At 35.3% G+C, this 23,911-nt stretch overlaps 1 protein-coding gene and 1 long non-coding RNA gene across 2 annotated transcripts; one reads left to right on the forward strand and one right to left on the reverse strand.

Moving 5' to 3' along the window:
• Positions 1–1,299: 1,299 nt before the first annotated feature.
• On the forward strand, positions 1,300–21,633 carry LOC128017401 (ventral anterior homeobox 2-like). Its single transcript, XM_052602781.1, has 3 exons — positions 1,300–1,955; positions 5,017–5,204; positions 16,371–21,633. The coding sequence occupies exons 1-3, from the start codon at positions 1,706–1,708 to the stop codon at positions 16,848–16,850; spliced, it is 918 nt and encodes a 305-aa protein (XP_052458741.1). The 5' UTR covers positions 1,300–1,705; the 3' UTR covers positions 16,851–21,633.
• Positions 16,196–19,872, reverse strand: LOC128017402 (uncharacterized). The gene is made up of 2 exons (XR_008184431.1): positions 19,796–19,872; positions 16,196–16,792 (listed from the first exon to the last, which is right to left on the reverse strand). It is a non-coding gene; the product is annotated as an uncharacterized LOC128017402 (long non-coding RNA).
• Positions 21,634–23,911: the final 2,278 nt, after the last annotated feature.

The following is a 23,911-nucleotide window of genomic DNA, read 5'->3' on the forward strand; positions in this document are numbered from 1 at the left end:
ATTCTAATTTGTTGAGATCTTGAATTGGTGGCTTTTTGTTAAATGTGAGCCAAAATCATCACAATTAAAAGAACCAAAGACTTAAACTGCTTCAGTCTGTGTGCATTGAATTTATTTAATACACGAGTTTCACAATTTGAGTTGAATGACCGAAATAAATAAACTATTCCAAAGAAAATCTAATTTATTGAGATGCCCGCTTCTACCCCACAACTCTAAACCTAACCATCACGCAAATCACGCCTAAGTCCAGTTTTGCATATACCACGAGTTTTCGTTTTTAATTGCTGTAGGTCTACTATTTATACGCACTTTCATGAGATCTGGTTTGTTTTCAAACATAAAGAATTAAACAACGGTGTTTAAGCAGGGAAATGGGCAAAAATCGTGTTATTAAATTTTAGCTTGACCGCTACCTTTTGATGTGTTCATCCAGGCGTATTTCTGCAAATAGTAGTAAATCCCTCGGTGCTTTTTCCATACTTTCAGATTTAGTTCGAAGAAATACTCATTCCGTGTTCTAATATTTTAAAGCGCTTACTTTATAATCGAAGCATCAGATCACATTTGTCTTGACTGCCATGTGGCATCTGACTGGCCACCTCAATTGAATATGCTAATATTGCATTTGCTTTGTTTAATCGCCTGCTGAAAGAAGCATTTATTTTAACCTTGAACTCAAGGACACAGTTCTAGAGAAACAGGAGCGTATTCTAATTAGCATGGTTTTTTGTGTGTGTTTTTTTATGAAGCATAATCATTTTGCAAAAAAATATTACGAAAGAGCAAATTAAGAAACTGTGGTTTAAAAGCAGCTCAGCTGTGAATAAAAAGTGACATCTAATTGTAATACATTACACTCACCGAGCGCAACTACGGGAATCGTTTTATTCCCATTTGGCTGAACGCTGACCACCACATGCTTTTACTCGTCTCTGTTTACCAATGGATTTGATGGATTACGGTCCGGAAGTGACGTCGACGCTGTCAGTCAACCTAACAAATATGTGCTGCTCTTACTCTAGAAATGATATGTTAACACTACGGCTGTTGCCCCCAGACTGTGTTCAAAATATTGTAATCACACTCACAAATTTGTATTCCATTGTCTATTAGCCTATAGGACGTTCCTGGATTGGTCCCAAATAAAAATGAAGATATCAGTCGGCTCTTTCTCCAGAGCTTCTGTAGATCCCAGAGCAGATACAAAAACACACCCAGTGTAGACAACGAGTAAATCGACTATAGTCTAAGTCATAAAGGAGAAACAAAGGGAAAGTTTGTGCATCTTGGATCCATGTTGCTTGTGTGGAATTACTTCTACGTGGTTAAGCAGTGAAGCGCCTCCCAGTGTCTCGGTCATAGACCTTGAAACCCAGCGCATATATCCAGAATGTATTTGGGTTGAGCGCGCTCCTATAGCTGAGGAGGGTCCTTCCACTTGCACACAGGACCCCCTCCACCTCAACCTACCTTCCCTTCTTTATACATCTCCTCCTGCATGGACGCCCGATGCCGGAACATGCTAAAATATTTGGGAAGAAGCTCGGTTCCGTCGCTGGAGTCTGTGGCTGGATTCTAATTTGTTGTTTTAATGGGATTAATCTCCCAATTTCTGACAGAAAAGAACTTAAGATTACTATTTATTCAACCTCAGAGACCGCTCAGGAAAATAAGTGAACACACAAAACAGTTAAATTATTAGATGTTTGATCAAGCCACGAGTATGGGCGATGGAATCTCCGAGGACCGAAACCACTCTGGATCCGATTCGTTGTGCCGTGACCGCGGCAGAGACTCCAAAACCCGGGTGGAAGTGGGGAACCGGTCACCTGTGCTGAGTTCTTCCGACACACCCGGGACTTCGGCCTCCACACCGACTTCATCGAGCGAGGATGGACACGATAAACTATTAGGAGTCGATCCGGACTATTGCAGAAGGATTCTGGTCAGAGGTGAGTGAGCGAATATTTATCGTAATTGTGTTAAATAGTTTCCTATTTGTTTAAGAATAAAATAATATACATATATACAATATCCCAATCATTTTATTGTCATTATAAAACAGTTTTAATAACACAGTTAGTAATATTTCAAACAGACTCCCTTTCGTATTTTAGTGTATTTTGTTCTTGTAGTGGTCGTGAATATTATAAAATACAAACCATAAATATCTGAGATTAGTTCACAGTATTTACAAATTACAATTTATGACCAACATTAATACAAAAATGTGCACAAAATTGTTGGTATTATCTGCCAAAAGGCGACCCCAAAATCTTAAAATGATACTTATTGAATACATTTTTTAAAAAACATACATCACTATCTGAAACTTTACAAATATTTAAATCATCAACAATTTATTAAATATACTAAATATAAATAAAATAGCCTATACGTGTTTTCGAGGGGTGTTTTTTTTTATACAGTGCTTTAAATTGATGAAAGGTATGGAGTTTCTTTTGTGTCTTTTTTAGTTTTACTCTCAAACACAATATGTTTGTTTGAATAAAAAAGACACAAAATAAACTCCATAAAAGAGGTTATATATTTAATGTAATAAAAACTATAACCATTAAACATGAGTGTGGAGCATAGTTTGTGTGTGAATCTTTAAATTTTGTTAAATTTGAGAGCCAAAAACAAACAAATAAACAACGACTTAAAAAGCAAACATTACGCATAATCGAAAGCGGTCCTTTGAATTGTTTAGAAAAATACAAAAAGGATATAAAAACTTCCATTTGATTATCAAAATCCATTTGATTTATTTTTTGACAGAACACACTTCATTTACAGGGGTAAAATATTTCTTAACACATTATACAATTGAGAAAAGAGAACAACTTAGAACAAAAAGTAAGAAATACTGTCCATGTAAATGCCTTTTTTTATTATTAGACATAATTTAGAGAATATAGGTTGTAAAATAATTTCTGGTAAAGTGATATTATATTTACAGTCAGGATGTACATTTTAGCTTGTCAACAATAAGAACCGACAAAATGTAGCATACTATACTACTACTAATAATAATAACGACAGTAATATTGCGTAGTCTACATGTATATCAATGCACTAAATATTTGATACCGTCTGAACTGTTTGCACCAAGTAGCTGTAACGACGTTTACATTTTTATTTTTATTTATTTTTTGCCGAATTAATATCTGTAGAAATGCTTATGATATTATTCAATGCATTTATATATTGTCAATATATATATATTTTGTGAGTTTATTGTAATATACAACCTGAAAATTTAATTCCATGCTCTAAAATCTCAAGGCTTTTAATTTAAACGCCCTTTCACAATATGGTTTACGAAATGTAATGAACACAAACTGTCCAAGCTTTGAGTCCAGCAGTAGTAGTGAATGACCGAGCTAGTGGTTCGGTTGTGATTGGATGAACTGTAGGGGATCCAAGTGAATTTGGCGCTGTAAGCCCACAATCCCCGGCGTCACTATTTGTTTTTAAAGCTGACGATTGACTGCGCCCGAGTCCTCCAGAGAGCCGGGGTCACTGAAAGGTCAGCAGGCCTGAGTCATAGGCCCATAGACTTGCGTTGATTTGCAACAGTGAGGAAAAAGGCAATTAAAAAAAGTTTGCCATTAACATTCGACCGCTTTTCTTTTCTTTTCTTCTTTATATCACCATTAATATTAGTTCAATCAAGTGTGATCCTAAAATACTGAGTTTAGTTGCCAGGCAGACATTCAGATAGGCGGAGCTACAGATGTACAGAATGTCATTCTATACATTAATAATTTGCCACAACTAATTAAACCAATTCTAATAACATAATATCACATTAATATAAATCATATTAATGTGATATGATGTTATTAGAATTGGTTTAATTAGCGTTATGTGTTGCAATGTTTTGGCAAATTACCATTAGCCTACCATTTTACCATTACCAACAGTTACCATTTTTGAAGTTCTGAAAAAAAAAGAAAGAAAGAAAAAAAAAGACAGCAAAGCTACAATAAGTATCTTCCTGTGGTCACAATCTGACAGATATATGCCATTGAAATATGACCTTCTTAAAATTAATGTTTACTTTTTTCTCTCTCTCGAAATAGTGCACGTTGTTTGAGACATAAGTCTTAGTATTTCTTTACTTTTACCTTTAATAAATATTTTCTAAGGTTTAATGATGGTGATACATCAGTCAACATGGAAAAAGTTAGTATAAAAAATAAGTTTAAAGTAGTTCAAATATATTCATTTCTGTTTAATATCTGTAAAAGTATATATTCATTATGTTTGGTTTCTAGGAAAATGTGAAATAAGAACCGAAAGTGGAAATCTTTCTCAGATTAATCAATTCAATTGCACTGTTTATGCTCAAAGACTCAAAACCGCTTGGATATTTAAAGTGTTTTAAAGTGACATGAAAATGAATTGTATGGGTCAAAATATGATCCATAAAAATGTTGCATTTTAACAATAAAAATGCATTAACCAAGACAAATCTTGGTGGAAGCCATGATTTCAGATTTTGCATGTCAGTCATGATATCAATAACATTTTGTGTTACTGTGTTGATAATCATGTTTTATGGTGACAAATAATAATAGTCAACTGATTGCAAACTAAAAGCTTGCTCCCCTTTGGAGTTTGCTGCTACACACAGCTTAAGCAGATCTCATTACCAATCAAGGAAAAAGACAGGACACTGGAGTTTAAAGCTCCTCTTTGGCAACTTATTTGTGTTACTGAATCAAAACAAAATCAAATCTCGATTAAACTACTGGGCGGCCATATTGAGCTAAACTCATGTTTAACTCAAAATGTGTACAAATTATCTCATTTTTTTTCTGTGATGTAAAAATGATGTAAAATACATGTACACACCCTTATTTTCTTAGATATAGGCCTATACTATATTTTTAAGTACCTTACAATATATGAATCAATTCGATTTTCTCCCAAGTCTAATAATGTAAATATCAGTTTATTTCAAAACGAATAGTAAATCATTTAATGTGTTTGTGTCCTAAACAGACGCCAAGGGCACTATTCGGGAGATTGTTTTGCCAAAAGGCCTGGATCTAGACCGGCCGAAGCGCACGCGGACCTCGTTCACGGCGGAGCAGCTCTACCGGCTGGAGCTCGAGTTCCAGCGATGCCAGTATGTGGTCGGGCGCGAGCGCACGGAGCTCGCCAGACAGCTCAATCTTTCAGAAACTCAGGTATGAAACGTATTCATGCTTGTTAGACATGATAATAGTGAACTTCGCTTTTGAATGCAATGCTGCTTTTTAATGCAATATATAATTTAATAGTCTATAAAATATTTAGTTACATGGTTGGTGTATACATGTTGTTGTTGTTGTTATTATTACACATTTCATTTTGTAGGCTATTTTACAATTATATTAATTACTAAAGTTCTGTTTGCAATTTGGTTGTCCCTGTAAATTCTCCAGAATTCCTCTTCATGTGATTTTGTTTTGATGACATCGTAGTTATTTCTTCGATTTTCCAAGTGTTTGATTTTTATTATAGCACTGTGAGGTATAGCTCGTTAAATGAGATTCGATTCGATTAGATTAACTGTAGTGCAGTGTGGAAAATATGTATTTACGTCAGATGTGTTTTTTTAAGAGTCCGCAAACTACTTCAACATTTCTTTTAGAGACTGCCTGTTATTTTAGTGTATTTACAACAAAACAATTTACTAAACAAAAACTAAATTATTTTACATGATACCCTCAATGATATTATCATGTAAAAATAAAGTAAATGAGCCTAATGCAATATTAAATTGCAATAAATAAATAAATAGTAACTGATATAAAAACGACCTGTTTTTGTTGACCTGTTCTGTCGTTGAATATAAAATATGAATTTATCGATGTTAAACGGGAAAGTAAATGCAATGGTCTAACGGACGGATAAATAAATAAATAAATAAATAAATAAAAACTATTTGTTTTGTCATAGCAGTCAATGGTTGGTCAGATGGTATAGTAAAAAGCTGCAAAAATTGTAACGAGTGTAGACGTCAGATCGTGCACTAGAGTTGCCAGTCTCCTCTCTGCAAATGCTGCATGTCAACCTCCATTGTTATGAACACAATACTCATAATTAGTATTCGCACAGTGGGCGTTAGTGGGAGGATCATTTCTTTATCCAGTCGTGGAAAAAAATAAAAATAATTCAAAAATAAATAAAAGGGGGCCGCAGTTGTCCAGTCATCATTCGTGCACTCTGCTGGCGTCACTTCAGATTTATTTTATTATCTCTTTTTTAAGTTGTCATAAATTAAAATGTTAATTTTAAAGTTCGATTTAGTAAAACGGTGTCATCCAAGTGATTCAAAAAACAGCAGATAACAACTATGAAATTCAGACGATTAAACGACGCTATTCCATTATTCGCGGATCCAACTATTGGTCATCTGGCTAACTTTACCAGACTCGGGTTTTCATTATAAACTATCACACAGAGAATATCATTTATTATCTACCTTTAAAAAAATCACCTTAATATGTTATGTAATATATAAATGCTGTAATATATATATATATATATATATATATATATATATATATATATATATATATATACGAAAGTGTATATATCAGGAAATGATGGAGTAGCCTAATTTCTAAGAAATTTCAATATTATCTGCACAGAGCACGGATCTCAGATCGCTATTAAGTTCCATTTTAAAAAGATGGTTCACTGCAATATAAATAATAATTTGGCATGATTAGATTCAAACAATGGTTTTATCATATTACTGGCACCTGAAAGGGTTTAATAAAACGATTTTAAATGGTTAATGGAGCTATTTATGATGTTTGCCGTTTTCAAACCTTGCTTCTTACCCGTCTGTTGTTATTTTAAAAATCTGATCAAAGCAAAACATTAATGCATTGTTACCAAATTCGAAATGAATGAATTAATGAAACGAATTGATAAATTAATAGGCCTAATTGCCCAATTTAAAATTCGTGTCGATCTGCGGCATGCTGTATAAATCTGTTTTCCTAAAAACAATGTGCGTAAATTCTTTTTTACTTTACAGGGGTCATATGACGTTGCTGAAAAGGAAATGATTTGGTGTAGTGCAATGTGTTTATGTGGTTTAAGGATAAAAGACACATTCTTTTTCACATAGTGTACATTATTGTTTCTCATATGTTCCACCTTTCTGAAACGCATCTATTTTTACAAAGCCCATAATTCTGAAAAGCAGGTGTTTGCTGATTGGCCAGGCCAGCTATCCAGTGTGTTGTGATTGGCCAAATGTGTGAGGGAAACAATAAGTCCCTTACCATACTGTGATGCTGTGTGTCCCGGGACAATGAAACAAAACCAGTAAAACCCCATTTGTTGCATCCAGTGGGGACATTACTGATTATAATGACTTATACTGTATTTTTACACGTTGCATATTGTCTGCATTTGTGATCGGAGAAAAAAGAAGTGCTACTCTACACTGCTCAAAACTGCATTTGAATCATCAAATCGTTTACATATGAAAAGGCACTTACAAACCTTGCAAAGGTGAGTCCTTGCAAAGTTGGAATTGGCCCACTTTATAGAAACAGACACCCTGTTTGTAGGCTACTCTCACAGGAAACATTCCTCGTCCTCCATAAAAATGTGCTGCATACATATGAATTTTTCGGTTGGACTGTTCTGGAACAGTGTTGTACAGCTTAACCATTGATTTCTAGTTGTTTCCTTTTTTCATACAAAGTAGCTTCACTTTCACAATGAAACATAGCATCTCAACACATGCCTGGGGCAACAGAGGATAAAAGTTACACCTTCTTTGCTTGAACATTTGATCTGCATTTGAAAGTCTCCCCACATCATGATGTAGAGATGTGGGGGCGTGTTAGAAAGAGCTGTTTTAGGTATGCTTAACTGTTAACGTTTATAAAGAATATTGGATTGAATATTGAACTTTATTCTTTGCAACTTTACAGATCTTCTTCATGCACCAAGAGCTTGAAAACAGTCCAAAAAGAAAGAAAAAGTTTAAATCGCATCATATGACCCCTGTAAGTCAGAATCTGCTCAAGCTCAAAACTTTTGTTGAGTGGTGAATTATGTGCTTTCGCAAATCCTCTCTTTAACATTCAACTGCACGATGTAAGATTAATTAGCCTATGCAGTGTAGATAACTTTATTGATTTTAATGGAATGTTGTGTGATGGAGAACTGAAGTGAGTGACGGCTTTTCAGTGATTGTGAAGGAAGCGGTCATTCACACTTTCCAGGCTTTATAACTACACTCCCTTAAATAAAGTATTGTTTTACATGCTGCTAAGAGAACCGACGGCCTATTACACGCTGCAAAGGTTTGGAAATGACTAATAAATGCGTGATTCACTCTGAAGATCCAATTGGCATTGTGAAAGGCCTACTATAACAGCACAGGACAAAAATGTGGATTACAATATAATATAAATGCAAAAAAGATTTCTAGAAAAATATTCGTATCAGTCTGTTTTTAAAATCCTTTATTTATTTATTTATTTATTTTATTTTTTGTGTGAAAGTAATGCCTTATAAATATTCCTAAATATCTCAATTAATGTCTCGATTAATGCGGAAGACCATCTAAAATTAAATTGTATAATGCATTCAGTTTTTTTTAGCTCATATAAATTTTAGATTACATTACATTAAATATTTGTCCTTAACATTTTTTCCCACAATCTCCAGGACCATTCCAAAGCAACTAAAAACGAGTTGAAAAGTAAGAAATAGTGACCAGTTACCAATACAAAGATATCCTGATTATTATAATTATATAATAATAATAATAATAATAATAATTTTCAAAACAAAATAAATACGACATTGCAACCAACAACTAAATGCAATTAATCAATTCATTCAAGAACTTCATTCAGCTTTTAACACTCCATTTCACTGGTTCTCACAAACATATAAAATAACATTATGGTATGCAATATTTCTAGTACTCTTGTAACCACTAATATTCAGGTATTTTTTTTTATTAATTTAAATTAAAACTAGGCTTTTTAAAAGAAGTTTACTGAAAACCACATCTGTGCTGGCCTTAAGAACTCGCGGTCAGTGTAAAATGGAGTCTTAAATCATGTAAAAAGTTTTGTTAAAGCAGCATAAGCTTCGTTTAAACGAAAATAATCAAATTTATAAACAAATAGCCAAAACCCATTCATTCACTTTTAATTGAACTTCAAAAAATAAATAGGCTAGTCTAAATAAAATAATATAGGCCTATAGTCTACAGCTTATTTCGTGAAGCTGTAATCATAATCAGCTCTGAAATCATTTCTGTTGTTAGTAAAACTGTGAACCAGCTAGTCATCAAAGTGATCAAATTATGGCTTTTGAGAAAAAAAAGCGTTTTCATCTTCCGTTTAATGTAATTGCTTTTAGAATTGATATAAAACAGATGAGTGTTGATGCGTGTCTCTATTCATTTATGCTCATTCAGCTTCAATTTCAACGTGTGCAAAATACAAAATATGTGCATTTAGCCCAAGTTTACTCAATTTCAATATTAATATTTGTAAATCTGTCTCTATTTATATATTTTAAATATATTTTTTGAAAGATGAATAACGCTAACTCACATAGTCTTTATGCACATTATTTTGAGCCTTTGGATAATCGCGTCCATAGAAATTAAAAATATATATTTAAAATTAGTCAGCAATTATTTTATATAATTTGGCATCACAGTAGCATATGCAGGTGTTTCTATGTTTCTACTGTTACAATATTGAACTACTTCACAATATTCAATAAATTATTCCAGTATTATACACCTTTATCGAAGTCCATTTAATCAAAAATAGCATGCTAATGATTTACATTTATACTCAAAAATATGTAGTAACTGAAGCTAGTTAGGAGACACCCATGCATTTAACCAGAGGAAAAAAATAAACGAAAATCTCCTGTCACGCGCGCGCACGCGACTGTTGCGCCTCAGTTGTGAAAACATTTGCGATGGCTGTGAATTCCTTTCGAATTTCGGCAGATAACACGACCAGATCTTTATAAACTTCTCAGTCTTTGAATTTGTAACTTCTCCCCTGCTTATAATAACGCCAATGGTTAGACTATTGAAAATAAACGACGAAAGCTGTATTTGATTGTCTTTGCTTCAAACCCAATCAATATGGCTCTAAATGACCTCGAGGACTCGTCTAAAAAAGTGACGACACATTAAGCTTCCTTTTAATTTTTATTATTATTATTATTTATTTTTGATAGCCGTGATTTCTTCAGTTGGGGTTTTAATTCGAGTGAAATAATATATATTCGTATATATTTATATAATCAAATATATTAAAATATATATAATCAAATATATATATATTTGATTTCGTTCCCTCGTGATGTTTTAATAAGAATAAAAAAGTGGCCAGTCTTGCAAAAGCAGAGAAAAGTTCAAATTATCTTCAAACTGGATCGAATTTAACTAATTTAACGAGATTGAGTCTTCCCTTTACATTTTTCCTTACTGTCATTGGATAGATAGATAGATAGATAGATAGATAGATAGATTTTTTTATGACGTTTAGACAGGATAGCATGTTGCATGAATATGATACTCATACACCATAGCATTACCATATGACACCATCACTGTACCATGATCAACTTTTAGTTTAGCTATATTTCAGAATCATGGATGAAGATGACTCCCCTTGTGAGTGTTAAAAGCAGCTCAACTTTCCCCCTGCAGCTTCTCAGAGGATCAGTTTAGTGTGTTGGAGTGTACATGAGGGGAAAATGATTGGCTAAATATAATGCTTTTTTAAAGTTATAGGAATTCCGTGTTCATTTATGTCAAAATACAGGGTTTCTGTCAGACCCTGTCCCCAGCAGGTGGCTCCCCGCTCCAGAGTAACACAGCAGGGATCCAAACCACACATGACTGGTCCCATAGACTCATCGATCATGAGTAGATCCCATGTCTGCTAGATATTTATTATCTGAGATGCTGTTACATTTGCTTACAGACTGAATGGGGAGCCTTTGTTCAGGCTTTAGTTCAACTGTTAACCTTTATATCAGCTGTGCATTGATGGCTTGGCATCACTGAATGAAAGCCCACAAAATAGAAAGGCTTATGGAAAAATAAACCAAAGAACAAGAATGCATGAGCCACAGCATCCTAACCGGTCTGCTTAAAGCGTGAGGAAATAAACAGGTTTTGTGAAGCACTTGTTTTTATTTAAGGGAGAGCTTTTTATTAGTCGAGTGAGTGACAGTTCTTCTCAGTATTTCTCTATTTGAGCACAATGAGTCTCTTCTATCAGTGTGACCTTAAGCAGAACACAGGATTTGACTTCAACTGACCCTTCAGTGAAAGGCAACAGTATGTTGGATTGAAGAAACATTTGGGTTTTGGCGTGAGGTTGATGTACAAACAAAGCTGGCAAACATTTAGTCTGAATTTGCAGGTCCTCGCGGTGATAAACAGCAGCTTTAATAGAATTAAATTGGCAGTTCTGAAAGCCTTGAGTGAGTCAGTGTGTGATCTTTTTATCAATACAGCTAGCAGCATGTTTCTGCAAATCACGACACACAGACGGCCTCACATTAACACAAACAAAAAGTCTTGTGCTAATGATACAGGAATGTTTTTATTTTTATTTTGTTATAATTGGGCTTTCAATATTTTGAGCCTTTTGTGTTTCCCCTTCAGGTTTACAGTTATATTTTGGGTGGGTCACTTTTTGGGTGTGCATTTGTCTTTACACTCTTAAAAATAAAGGTTCTATATTGGTGTTGATGATTCCATGATGAACTTTTAACATCCATGGAATCTTTACATTCCAGAAAAGTTTCTGTATTTTTAGAATGCTCTTCAAACTATAAAAAATCTTCTTCTAACGCATCATTGTGAAAACCCCCCTTTTGGAATTTTTAAGAATGTGCCTTTAAATCAGGTTTTACAGTAATGTTTTGTGTTGAAAAACAACCCGTTTCTTTTAGAAACATGTTAGATTAAAGTGTGTTAGGATTGTTGTTGACTTCAACACTGGCCATTTCTTCCTCAATGGGTTTTGTGTTAACCAAGGAAAAAGCCTTGCAATTTTTATTTTCTTTGCCTTTCTAAATAAAATATCTCAGGCAAGGACAGAATGATTCTTGCTTGCCACATATAAAATGATTTTGCATGTTGCTGCAAGGCATGACAAGCAGACGTACTCAAACATTTTTTCTTTGGTTAGAGTTGAACTTTGACTCTTTTGAGCCTTTTATGTTTTTCTCTTGAGGTTTACAGTCATTATTTGGGTACAGAAACACACTGTTTCACTTAGGAATACAGTACATTTAACTAAAGTGGGATGTTGTTGACTTCAACACTGTCCAGTCATTCTCAGTGATTTTGTGTTAATCAAGCCAGAGCCTTGCAATTTTTCTTTTCTTTGCCTTTTGAAATAAGATATCTCAGTCAAGGACACAAACACACTTTCTTGCCACACAGGAAACGGTTTTGTTTGGTTCTAAATGGGGGAAGCATTGTTTAGTGAAGAACAGCCAATGCCAGTCACAGCATAATGTGAGAACTCTTTAACGACCAAGGAGTATTTACCTTGAATGTGTAACCAATCCAGAGAACACATTTGATGCATTTGTCTTTGATATTATTAAAAAGACCTTAGAAAACATAGGTGAACATTTATTAAATGAATACAGCTTTTTTTGTCTGAATATCATGTGCTTAAATGTAACAACTGGTGGCTCTGCTGTGTGGTCTTTATTCGCAAGATCCCTGGGCTTTGCTAAACACATTATACCATTCCTTTTGTTGCTTTCAGTTCATCCATGAGAAACCCATGGATTTAATGAAAAAAGATTGTGTAAGCCATGATCAAATTCAAAGGTTTTTTTTTTTTTTTTTACAAAGGAAATAGGAAGACCAAGGCAAATGGAAAACCATACTGTGCTTCCATGACTTTCCAAAATGTTTTAATGTTACAATATTATTACAGTAATTTAACAAACTATAGTGATTTAAATATACTTTAAATCATTCAAAATAATTAAAATATAAATTTATATAATGATATTATATGCACATAAACCAGTAATGTTTATTAAATGCACATTAAACAATTGAAATATTAATTAATTATAATCATTTTTATATTAAATATAATTCTAAATAAAAAATTATGACAGTATCATTATATTAATATAACAAAGTACAGTGTTTTAAATGTACATTAAATAATTAAAAATAATTAATTTAAATATAAACAAATATTTAAGGTGGAAATGGATCATCACAGTGAAAATGTCTATTAGACTGTGCTGTCGGAGGTTTACCACTAGAGGCACTGTGGTTCAGCAGGGATGCCTTTTAATCCATTGGGTGGCACAAATTTATCAGTATCTGCCCACACTCTGTAAGCCTAATTGCCTGATCACATATACACGCGGGACGTGTCATCCAGTAGTTCTGGGGGAAGGGAACTAATAATAGTCCAAATGCTTTTGCTGTTAGGAAGATTACAGAGCTCTATCTATCAGCCCTCGGTAAGACAGGGTTGACCCTTGGCTGAACCTACATGAACACGTGCTTCGGTAAAACTAGGAACAAGGGTCAGTGTATGAGGGAAAGAGGGTAAACGGTTGTAACTGGCTAATATGATCATGTTATACACAGCGAGGAAGAAATAATTTAGATATTTGCAATATAAGTCTTTTTTCCCTTCCACATTACAATACAGGTGTGCTGCGTGTTACAAAATGTGTGTACAACATCTAACTGGACATAACAGCACAAGTATGTTCATGTCAAACCAGATGTTGTGGCATATGTGCCAAGAGAGTTTCTAAAGACATCAACTCAGGCCTCAGCTAAATCAAAAATCAGTCTCTGTATAGATGCATGAGATTAATGACCTACAAGCTCTTTAAAGAAGAGAGGTCTCAGAGGGATAACTGAATAACCAGAATGCTTCATTGCGTTCAACTACGCACACCATTATCACATGTGTAGGATCAAGAGATCAAAACTTCTGGATGGGGTCAACAGAAGTGTTGAAAATTGTTGTTTCACCATCATTCATGCCCACATACACAGAACAACATCATGAACCGAGGAGATTTTTGTGGAGAATGTTGGAAACTCTAATTACAGCAGCACTGATACAATTTCAGTAGGACAGCAAAAGTATCTGATGAATTGACGTACTGGAGATCGTTCTGCACCAGTGCTTTGTGCTGATTCTGAGTTCGCTGAAGAACGAGAGCGGAGTGGATTGGGATGCCGCAGGCGAGGGAGCAAATCCAGGTCATGCAGATCCTGCATTTAGTAATCTCTGCCCCAGCGGTGAACCCTCGATCTAAATTAATATAATCTAATAATCTAAGAGGATTTCATTCCAGTAGTGTAGAAGTACAATGGGAGACATTTGCTTTTGTATTTTCACTTATCTACTCCCATCTTTTACCTTTTTTTTTTCTTTTAAGCTCTGTGAGGTTGTGTAATCTACAGAAAACAGGATAAACTTCGCCCACTATGTGGCCTGAAAAAAAGTTGCAAAGCACAGATTACAGCCATCAAGTAAATACATACTTCCCATACTACAAATACTTTTCATGAACAGATAGCATCATCATGCTTGTGTAAGCTTGAAGGGATCACTCCACAATCTCATTATCCTCACACTAATGGCCACATCGAGTCCATGGTCTCAGTGTTATAGACCTCAGTTTGCAATAGTGTTTGGCCCAGGTTTTACTAGAGTCCTGCCGGGTTTACGATTGAATTTATTTTCCCGATTTGTGTTCGTGAGCTGTTCATGAGCAACACCAACAATACAGGTCAGGGTCATACATTCTTAGAGACTCCTAATGAATGGAGTTTGTACCCACGAGAAAGACTGAAACTGTGTGACACGCTTGAAATACCTTCGAGTAGCTGTCGGTACCTGACAGATCCAGGCATTTAAAGGTTAATGTGAAATCCTCGTTACTCCAGTTTAATATCAGTGTCACATGATTCTTCAGAAATCACATATGCTGATTCACGGCTCAAGAAACATTTTTTATTATTATGAAATGCTAATAACAGTTGTACTGCTTAATACTTGTATAATCCTACTTAATATAATGTCATCAAGGCCTCTTTAGTTTCAACCAGTGGTTGCTGGTTGTGCTTCAACCCTTTTTTTAAATCCAGTCAAGTCCCACCTTAGGTTTTTCTTGTTAAATATCCTATTTCACTGTAAAATGCATCACAGAACTAAAACAGGCTGCAAATATAGTTTCACATTGCCTCTCAGATTGTTTCACATTGCCATTCTCTGTCTTCATGGTCCCCAGGGTGAGACAAAGCAGCAAGTAACAGATAAAACCCCAGTCAGGATGAAATGCATTTTTCATTGTCTCTATGTTTATGAGTAGAGCTTCATCTCGACTCATCATCGACCCCAGAATATACTCTGCAATAAAACAGCACTGTATTAATAAAGCATGCAGGACAAGGACATGCAGAGTTCAGTGCACTTATTAACCTGAGGTCAGCAGCACTTTAGCTCAAGTTCAGCGCACTTCTGAACACGCTTCATTGATTTTTGCTTATGAGGAAGCCACAATGCAAAGTCTTGGTGTGCCAATGCTGCTAAAAAGACAAATCCCTGTTTTTGTGGTAATTAATGGTGCTTGCTAAGGTACCTTTCCCCAAACATCTTACCCAAAAATTAAACTTGACACTCACAATGACTTGACTATAGACATGTTTCATAATTAGTGAATTTTGCAGTGTTAACAGTTATTTTGCTGTGAATTAATGTGAAGCAACTTTGAGACATTTTTAATTGTGTCCTAAGTGTCCAAATACTTTTTTGGACCCAAAGTCACTGCATCCACCTTAATTTTTAACTTAAGAGCAGATTTAGCTCCGTTTTACCTTGAAAGCATGAGTCTTCTGATGTCATTCATTTCCAGAAATATTTTTAAATACTGCTTTATAGCAAGCAAGAGGCCTTTTCACACCAGTGTATCATTGTTCTAAATACCCCCTCTAACCCTGGGTAAAGAAACACTTTAGATTAGTTTTTAGTAATTTAGAACCAGGGTCAGCACTGCTTTTTACCTGGGGTTATGAAACCCAGCTCTTCTACAGTGTAAAATGAAGTGGTGTTGCAGAAACTTTTGAGGGGAAAAATGACAAATTTTGACTGAAAATGTGTAATTTAGAGTGAAGAAGAGACCATTTAATTCCTACATTTAGAAAAAAACCTGATAGCACTGTTGTCTATATAAAATGTATTTATGAAGCTAATGAATCACAAGTCTAGTCTCTCTCTTCATCGGTTTTCCACATTGGTGTATCAATTTCTCTTACAACTTTTTCTCTCGTTTGGCAGGTGAAAGTGTGGTTTCAAAACCGCCGCACCAAACAGAAGAAGGACCAGACCAATGACGCAGACAAACGGTCGTCATCCACTACTGAATCGCTTGCCACATGCAACATCTTGCGGCTGCTTGAACAGGGGCGGCTTTTATCTGTGCCTGCGCCTCCACCCAACCCACTGCTGGCTCACTCACACCCGGGAAACAGCTCGCTCCTGGGCAGCTCGTCCATATCCACTTCCTCTGGGGTGATTAGCAGCACCACCACAGCGGCGGGCGGGACATTTGGACTGTCACTTTCTTCTTTAGGCGGCACCCCATCCTCGCCGCGCCTCGGGGTCCCACCGCCCTCCCTTTGCTTTACCATGCCTCTCTTGGGCAGCACCCATCACGAACTGCCATCGGGATATGGGTGTGGATCCTCAGCGTTTGAGCCCTACATGAGGATAGAGAGGAAGGACGGGGAGTTAAATGGGAAGAAGACGGTTTCCTAAAAACATTCCCAATCTGCTGGTACCTTCTCACTTCTACCTGTCTCAGGGGTCTCACCTGTGCCGTGAACAACCGAAAGATTTACAAACTAACAGAAAGCGATCGAATGATGGCCTCTCTTGCACTAGTGCCTATAACCAAACCAAGGCGAGTCGGACTCCATCGTTCCAGTGGAGGTGAGCGTTTGGGACGAAGCCTGTAATTAAGCATCGCTGTGTTTGGTCAATTGTGTCGTCCACACGTTTCCTTCCATTTTTGCATTACGTGTGTGTTAAGGAACTTATTCTTTGTGAACGATGGAGAACGGCGTAAATGTAACTGTAATTGTAAAAGGCTTAATAATTTCTCAAGTTTCCAAAAAAAAAAAAAAAGAAATTAGAAAAATTAAGAAAAAAATTATCAACATTGTGGTATGGTTTTATGTTGCTCTAAATTAATTGACTTTGGGGAGCTTCTTGTCGATATAAATGTGAGTCTGTGTGAAAGTATAATAATGAGAGCATTAGGTGATCGAGTACGTACATTAACTATAACAAGGCACTGACAAATTTTGTGGCATTTATTTCGCACTGGACCTTGGTACTAATGGGAGTTCAATGGACAGAGTGATTATTCATATAGGAGTGATACAACATTAAATTTGGGCATGTGGAAAATTATACAGGCATTTAGCAAAACGCAAATAATAATAGCATCTAAACATACTCGTCACATGTGCTTCCCATCAAGGATAAGTTGTTCCAATGCACAACTCTTTAAAAAATTTTTCTTCTCTTGGTAACACATGAAATTCTCAATGGAAAGTGTTAAGATGCCTTCACTGGCTCAACAACAATATAAAGACCATTTTCACAGACTGTGATTACATGCTTCCACTTATTAACAATGTAAATCTTTCAAGATTTTCATTAATCTTACATGTCAGAAAACTGGTTGAAGTTGCTGTGAGAGTGTTTCTAAACACAACAGTTGAGGGAGTGACAGCAAATTTGACATTTTTTTTTTCTCATCAGACCAACATAATTTCATAATAATCAACAATTTCCTCCTCTTTTGAAGTCATAGAAACACCATTGTTTCGCAACTGGGGCAAATGACATCACAAAAATTATATTTCTTGTAGTTTCCGTTCACTCCTATAGAAATTTACCCAGTTATGATAACTTCCGCTTCTGATAATGCCAGAAATGTGGCAATGGTCCACTGCCTCTAACATGCTTCCTCTTGTCAGAGAGCTGCTTCCAAATCAATGCAAAGGGCTAATTCTTGACTTCCCAGATGATCCGTCTTTCAAAGACTTTCAGCACGGTTTCATTTTGTGAAATCTTAATAAATGCTCAATTATTGATGGAGCATTCATAGCATCAGTTTCACATTATGTGCACCTCATTCAGACATCGACTGCAGTTTACATGCACTAATGCTTGCTATTGCAGTACTATAGACTTGGAGACTGAATCAAAACAAATAAATACTTTAAAAAGTACTTTGATAAAATGATTGCTTTAAAGAATACTATGGTAGTACTTTTTTTGTTTTGTGAGAAATTTAGATTTTTTTTCACTTTTCCAAATTTTTACCTTTAACCTTGTCAGAAGTGTTAGGTCAGTTCATCCTTTATATGACTTCAGAATTACAACCCACAATTAATCAGCATTTTTTCATTACCTCAAATTAGATGCACTTTATGTTTATGGATTTTCCTAGTCTTCTTCACTCAAAACCTACCATGCATATCAATAAGCATGGCATACATTCATAAAAAAAAAAAATTCTCCAAACATTCCTGGTTTACATTTTTGAATGGTAGCCACAGACATCTACTGCAACTACATCCCAACCTCTAAACTGATTTAATGAAGCCTTGCACCAAAGCTAGGCCAACGCATGCAGACTCATGCTATAGTTTCATATTTAAAAGATTATTTCTAGTAAAGGATTTACCCTTAGCATTTTGCATGAATAAGTCAGAACAATCCCATTCACATTGAAAAAAATAAATAAATAAAAAAATAAATATTGGCAGACAACTTGTTTTGGGTCCTGGAAGTAAAATTTTCCCTATGTGTGGCAAAAAACCCACCAACAAATTAGATTTGGGGTTGTGAAATAGACGAATCTGTGCTGACTGAAATCGTTATTGTCTGGTTGAGCTGAAATCTGTTTTGGGTTTGGCTAGCTGGGTTGTATTTTGCATTAAAGCATGTGAAGTGCTTTTCTGCTTTGCTCTTGATTAAAAAGACCTTTGCACTTGCTTGTTTTGTTCTTAAAGGTGCTGTAGGGAACTTTTGTAAAAAAAATATTTTTTACATATTTATTAAACCTGTCATTATGTCCTGACAGTAGAATATGAGACAGATAATGTGAAAAAATCAAGCTCCTCTGGCTCCTCCCAGTGTCCTATTGCCATTTGCAGAAAGTCATGCGCTCCCGGTAAAAAATAACCAATCAGAGCTGCGGTCCGTAACTTTGTTTGTGTTCAAAATGTAGAAAAAAATTATATTATAAGCGAGTACAGCATGAATCTATTTCCCAAACCGTGTTTTTGGCTTGTCCTGAATCACTAGGGTGCACCTATAATAAGTGTTTATATTCGGACTATTTTAGATTGCTTCGGGGATACCGAGGCGGAGTAACCCAGTACCTTTGTGATTCTTCATAGACATAAACAGAGAGAAGTAGTTCCGGCTACGATGTTCTTCCGCAAGATGCAAGCAGTTCTGTTTATTAACCGCTAGAGCGTCAAAAGTTCCCTACAGCAGCTTTAAGGAACGTTCACAGTGACAATTTCAGTCTATAAAAGTTGCTGAAAGTGCTTATAATTTTAAAGCTTGTTGTTTTTAACGGTGATGATTTTGGCTCACATTTAACAAAAACCCACCAATTCAACAAATTAGAATAAAAAAAAAAAACAAAAAAAGAGTGGCAATGGATGTTTGTGACTTACCCTCCTTGTGAAGGGGGTCAATGACTGTCTTCTGGACAACTGTCAGATCAGCAGTCTTCCCCATGATTGTGTAGCCTAGTGAACATTTTGAAGGCTCAGGAAACCTTTGCAGGTGTTTTGAGTTGATTAGCTGATTGGCATGTCACCATATTCTAATTTGTTAAGATTGTGAATTGGTGGGTTTTTGTTAAATGTGAGACAAAACCATCACAATTAAAAGAACCGAAGACTTAAACTACTTAAGTCTGTGTGAAATGAATATTTATTACACAAGTTTCATAATTTGAGTTGAATTACTGAAATAAATTAACTTTTCCACGACATTCTAATTTATTGAGATGCACCTGTATAATCTCATAATTCAAGAAAATAAGTAAATAGTTATGTGTTTAAAAAAATAGTGTCTAAATTTTAAGATATAAACTTGGAAATTGTGAGGGAAAAAGTCAGAGTAATGATACTGAGAGAATTGCAATTGCCTATTTTATATTATTATTCTTTGGCAAAAATAAATTTTCATAGCTACAACACTGTACTTTCATCCTTTCTCTATTTCTATCCTCTGACAGTATCCTAAATTGGACGTTGAAAAGTGTGTCATTTACCCTTGTTTGTTTCAAACCCGTATCGACTTCCATGGAATGGCAGATCTTCTATGAAACACAAAAGAGAAACATTAAAGATACAGAAGCAATACACTTTCCCAAATCTTCTGAAAGTCATATGATCATTTTGGGAGAGTATCAGATTAAAAACAACATTAATTTGCTTTCTGAGGCTTGAAATATTTAGTCCCCATTCATTTTGCTTGCATGGGAAGAGCAAGAAAGTCTTTGCAACAATAATTTGGGTGAGTGAATGAACACAGAAATTTCATGTTTGGGTGGACTTTGCTTTCAAAAGAATACATGGACATGGTTTTAGCTTTTCATACATGTAGTATATGATTGCAAATGGATTGTAACTTGTGCATAAAAGTTCTCGTTGCAGTGGTGGTGTTGTCAAACACTGTTATTTCTTATAAGCATCATGTATAATTCACTGCAGCATCATTTAGCCTGAAGCGCTGAGACAGACACTGGCTCATAACAGTCCAGGCTTAAGAGAACAACAAACTTGTGAACATTGCACTTTTCTTTTCTCACTCTCTGTTTTTTAGTGACATCTCTCAAACCGTTTCCTAAAACAATAATGTATTGATTATTTTTTTACACGAACGATTACTTACTGATTTTCTTCACCATCACTAAAAAATTCTACCCTTTGAATTATGTGAACCGCATGCCTGAAATATACTTTCACAGTATGTTGAACAAGCAAAGACAGTAAATATAAATAACATTGCCACAGATGTTATTGTAAAATGTGGTTTGAGTTTACTGTGAGTGTGTGGAACGATTAAATTTTTTATATTTTCTTCCATTGTTAAAGGGTCAGTGCTCTTGTCCTGACACAAAGATTATGTGTAAGTAAGCCATAAGCTTTTTGGCAGTACAGCATTTGTGTGACCGTGTCAAAAAAATAAGAATAAAATATTACATAATGGCACCAGCTTCTCACAAATAATCAAACACTTAGACATTATGTAAATCTATGAATCTTTGCACAGTATTTTCATGTTGTATTATGTGATCTTGCAGAAAAAAAATTAATGAAAAAAAAAAAAACAATATAAATGCTTTACAATTCTTTGTCTCATTAACTCTTTGCACTTATTTAAAAGAAGTTTGTGTTCTGTGGCAAAAGAGCCTTTCTCATGGTTGGGCTAAAAAGCCAAGGTATTGTACAATATGTACATGTGATTTTATTCATATGCATATAAATATATGTCTATGTAATTTGCCTACTTGTGTGCCATTTTTATGACTCTCTCAATTGCTGCTAAAGACACACACACACACACACACACACACACACACACATCAACTAAATATATACATAAAATAAATACATTTATATAAAGCATTCACAGTAAATTAGATCATTATATTGGCAGATTATAATGTCCTGAAACATTGCTTTAATGTCAGCCATTTCAATTTCTTCTAATGAAATAATAATAATCACTTAACTTCCATATGCGTACATAAAATGTTAAATCAATAATAAAAAATAAAAAAATAGATTACATTTTTCCCCTAGAAATTAAACACACACACACACATACATATATATATATAGACCCCATCAGTAAAAGCTTTTTTAGGTTTCAAAACAGAATTAATCAAATATTTACATAGCTCTTGATATTTATTATATCAGTGTAGGCTGATTAGGTATTAAGTTGTGCTTCTAGCCCCGCTTTCTCAAAACCTCCAGCTTTTCTCCAGATGAGGGGTTATTTTTCAGGAAACGGTAGACAAGCGGCCACAATATGTTTAACTGCATGTTTAGTCCCCTTGATCTCCTCCCTGCACTGCTCTCCCTTTCAGAGTCTCGCCTGGACAATCAACTCCAGGGTGCCAATTAAAATTTTTGCCATCTTTTCTTCATGGGAGTGGACGGATGGAGGGAACGGGGACTGGATGGGTGGCCTGGTGGTTTTAGTGTAGTTAAAAAAATAATAAATAAAATGATTGGGTGAGGAACTGATAGGAAAGGTGTTCATTAAGATGATCGTTCTCATCTGGTTTGTTTTCAGGAAGTGGGGTTTACCAGCACATTATAAATTATAAATAAATATTATAACATCAATCAGATTTTGGCATTTGCTTCTATTCTAAAGTCTATCTGCATATGTACATGGTTAACTGCATTTCTTCATATCATCTAGCATTTGTAGCCACATAGTGTTAAAATCCTTTAAAACATGTGAAAGAAATTTCCCACTAATCTGAAGCCAGCTGATACAAAATAAATTCACACAAATATGCCAGATACTTACTGTTAAAATAAGGTATTACAGGCAGCATTCAGGTAAGTTTCATAGTACAGTGTTAATAAAATAAAATGTTTTTTATGCTTATATATATATATATTAATAAAAGTAATAATAATGTAAATTATATAACAAATTATGTATATATAAAATAGCATTACTTTCCTGTAAACATATTGTCTTGTTGAATGTTATTGCAGTAGATTATAAGATAAATCTTACTTTTTACTTCCAAAAACTACAACTTATGTATTTTGCAGTACTATATTTCACTGTACACAAGGTAACTTAGAGCAAACCAGTTAAACATTAGGTAGCTTTTTATTCATGCAAATTAGATTTTATTTTAATACAAATTGTCAAGCCTTCTTGATATTTGACAACATTTTTCTACAGCAAACAGCTTTGAAATGACACACAAAATGAAAGAACACTCATTTCATAGGCTGAAATATCCCTTATAGAAAATGGCATAATAATGCTGGACTTTTAAGCCCAGAACATTTCAAAGAAAAATGAAAGGGAACATAAAAACTTTGTATTTATCCACACTCAATAGTGCAGCTTGGCAACAATTCAAACACCACCCTGGCTAAAAAAAAAAGAGCCATGTTAAAGCAACTTTGTGCATCAGCATCTGCAATATTCTCCTTTTCAGTGTTAAAGCCATTTTGGTCTTCACGCCTTTAACCACGCATCACTGTCCAGCCGCCACCCTCCCTTTTCCTGTGTGATTCTTTTCTCTCTCACTCCCTCCTTCCGCTCACTCTTCCCGTCTGCGCTCCCTAGACCCTGTTCAGTGACCCTGCAGGAGGTTTTGTCACTAATTAGGGTCGCTAATTGGGGGGCAACGGGGCTGGGGTCCTCTCCACACCTGCACCAGTCATGTGACCCAGGGAGAGGTGCGTGGGGTCGGAGGTCACGGGGAGGGGGGCACGAATCAGCTGTGAAGGTTTTGGATTAGCAAGAGGAGGGTGCGCTATAAGGGTCGAATTTTTCAGCTCAGGAAAGATGAAGGCTGCTTGTTTTGACAGACTTTGCGCAAGTGGTCGACCCTGCCATGAAAGAAGCAGAGGAGGAGGAAGCCATGCACACAATGAGAGAGAATGATCAGACGATCCCTCCAACAAACCCCTAACCCCAAGGATTAAACTTCAGTTTCAGGACGTGACTTGTCCTGCTTCATTTGTGCTACCTGAATGAAATATCAAATTGTGTGTTTGGTTGAGAAAAGGTTT

Source organism: Carassius gibelio, chromosome A7 (genome assembly GCF_023724105.1).
Source record: "Carassius gibelio isolate Cgi1373 ecotype wild population from Czech Republic chromosome A7, carGib1.2-hapl.c, whole genome shotgun sequence".
Classification (NCBI taxonomy): domain Eukaryota; kingdom Metazoa; phylum Chordata; class Actinopteri; order Cypriniformes; family Cyprinidae; genus Carassius; species Carassius gibelio.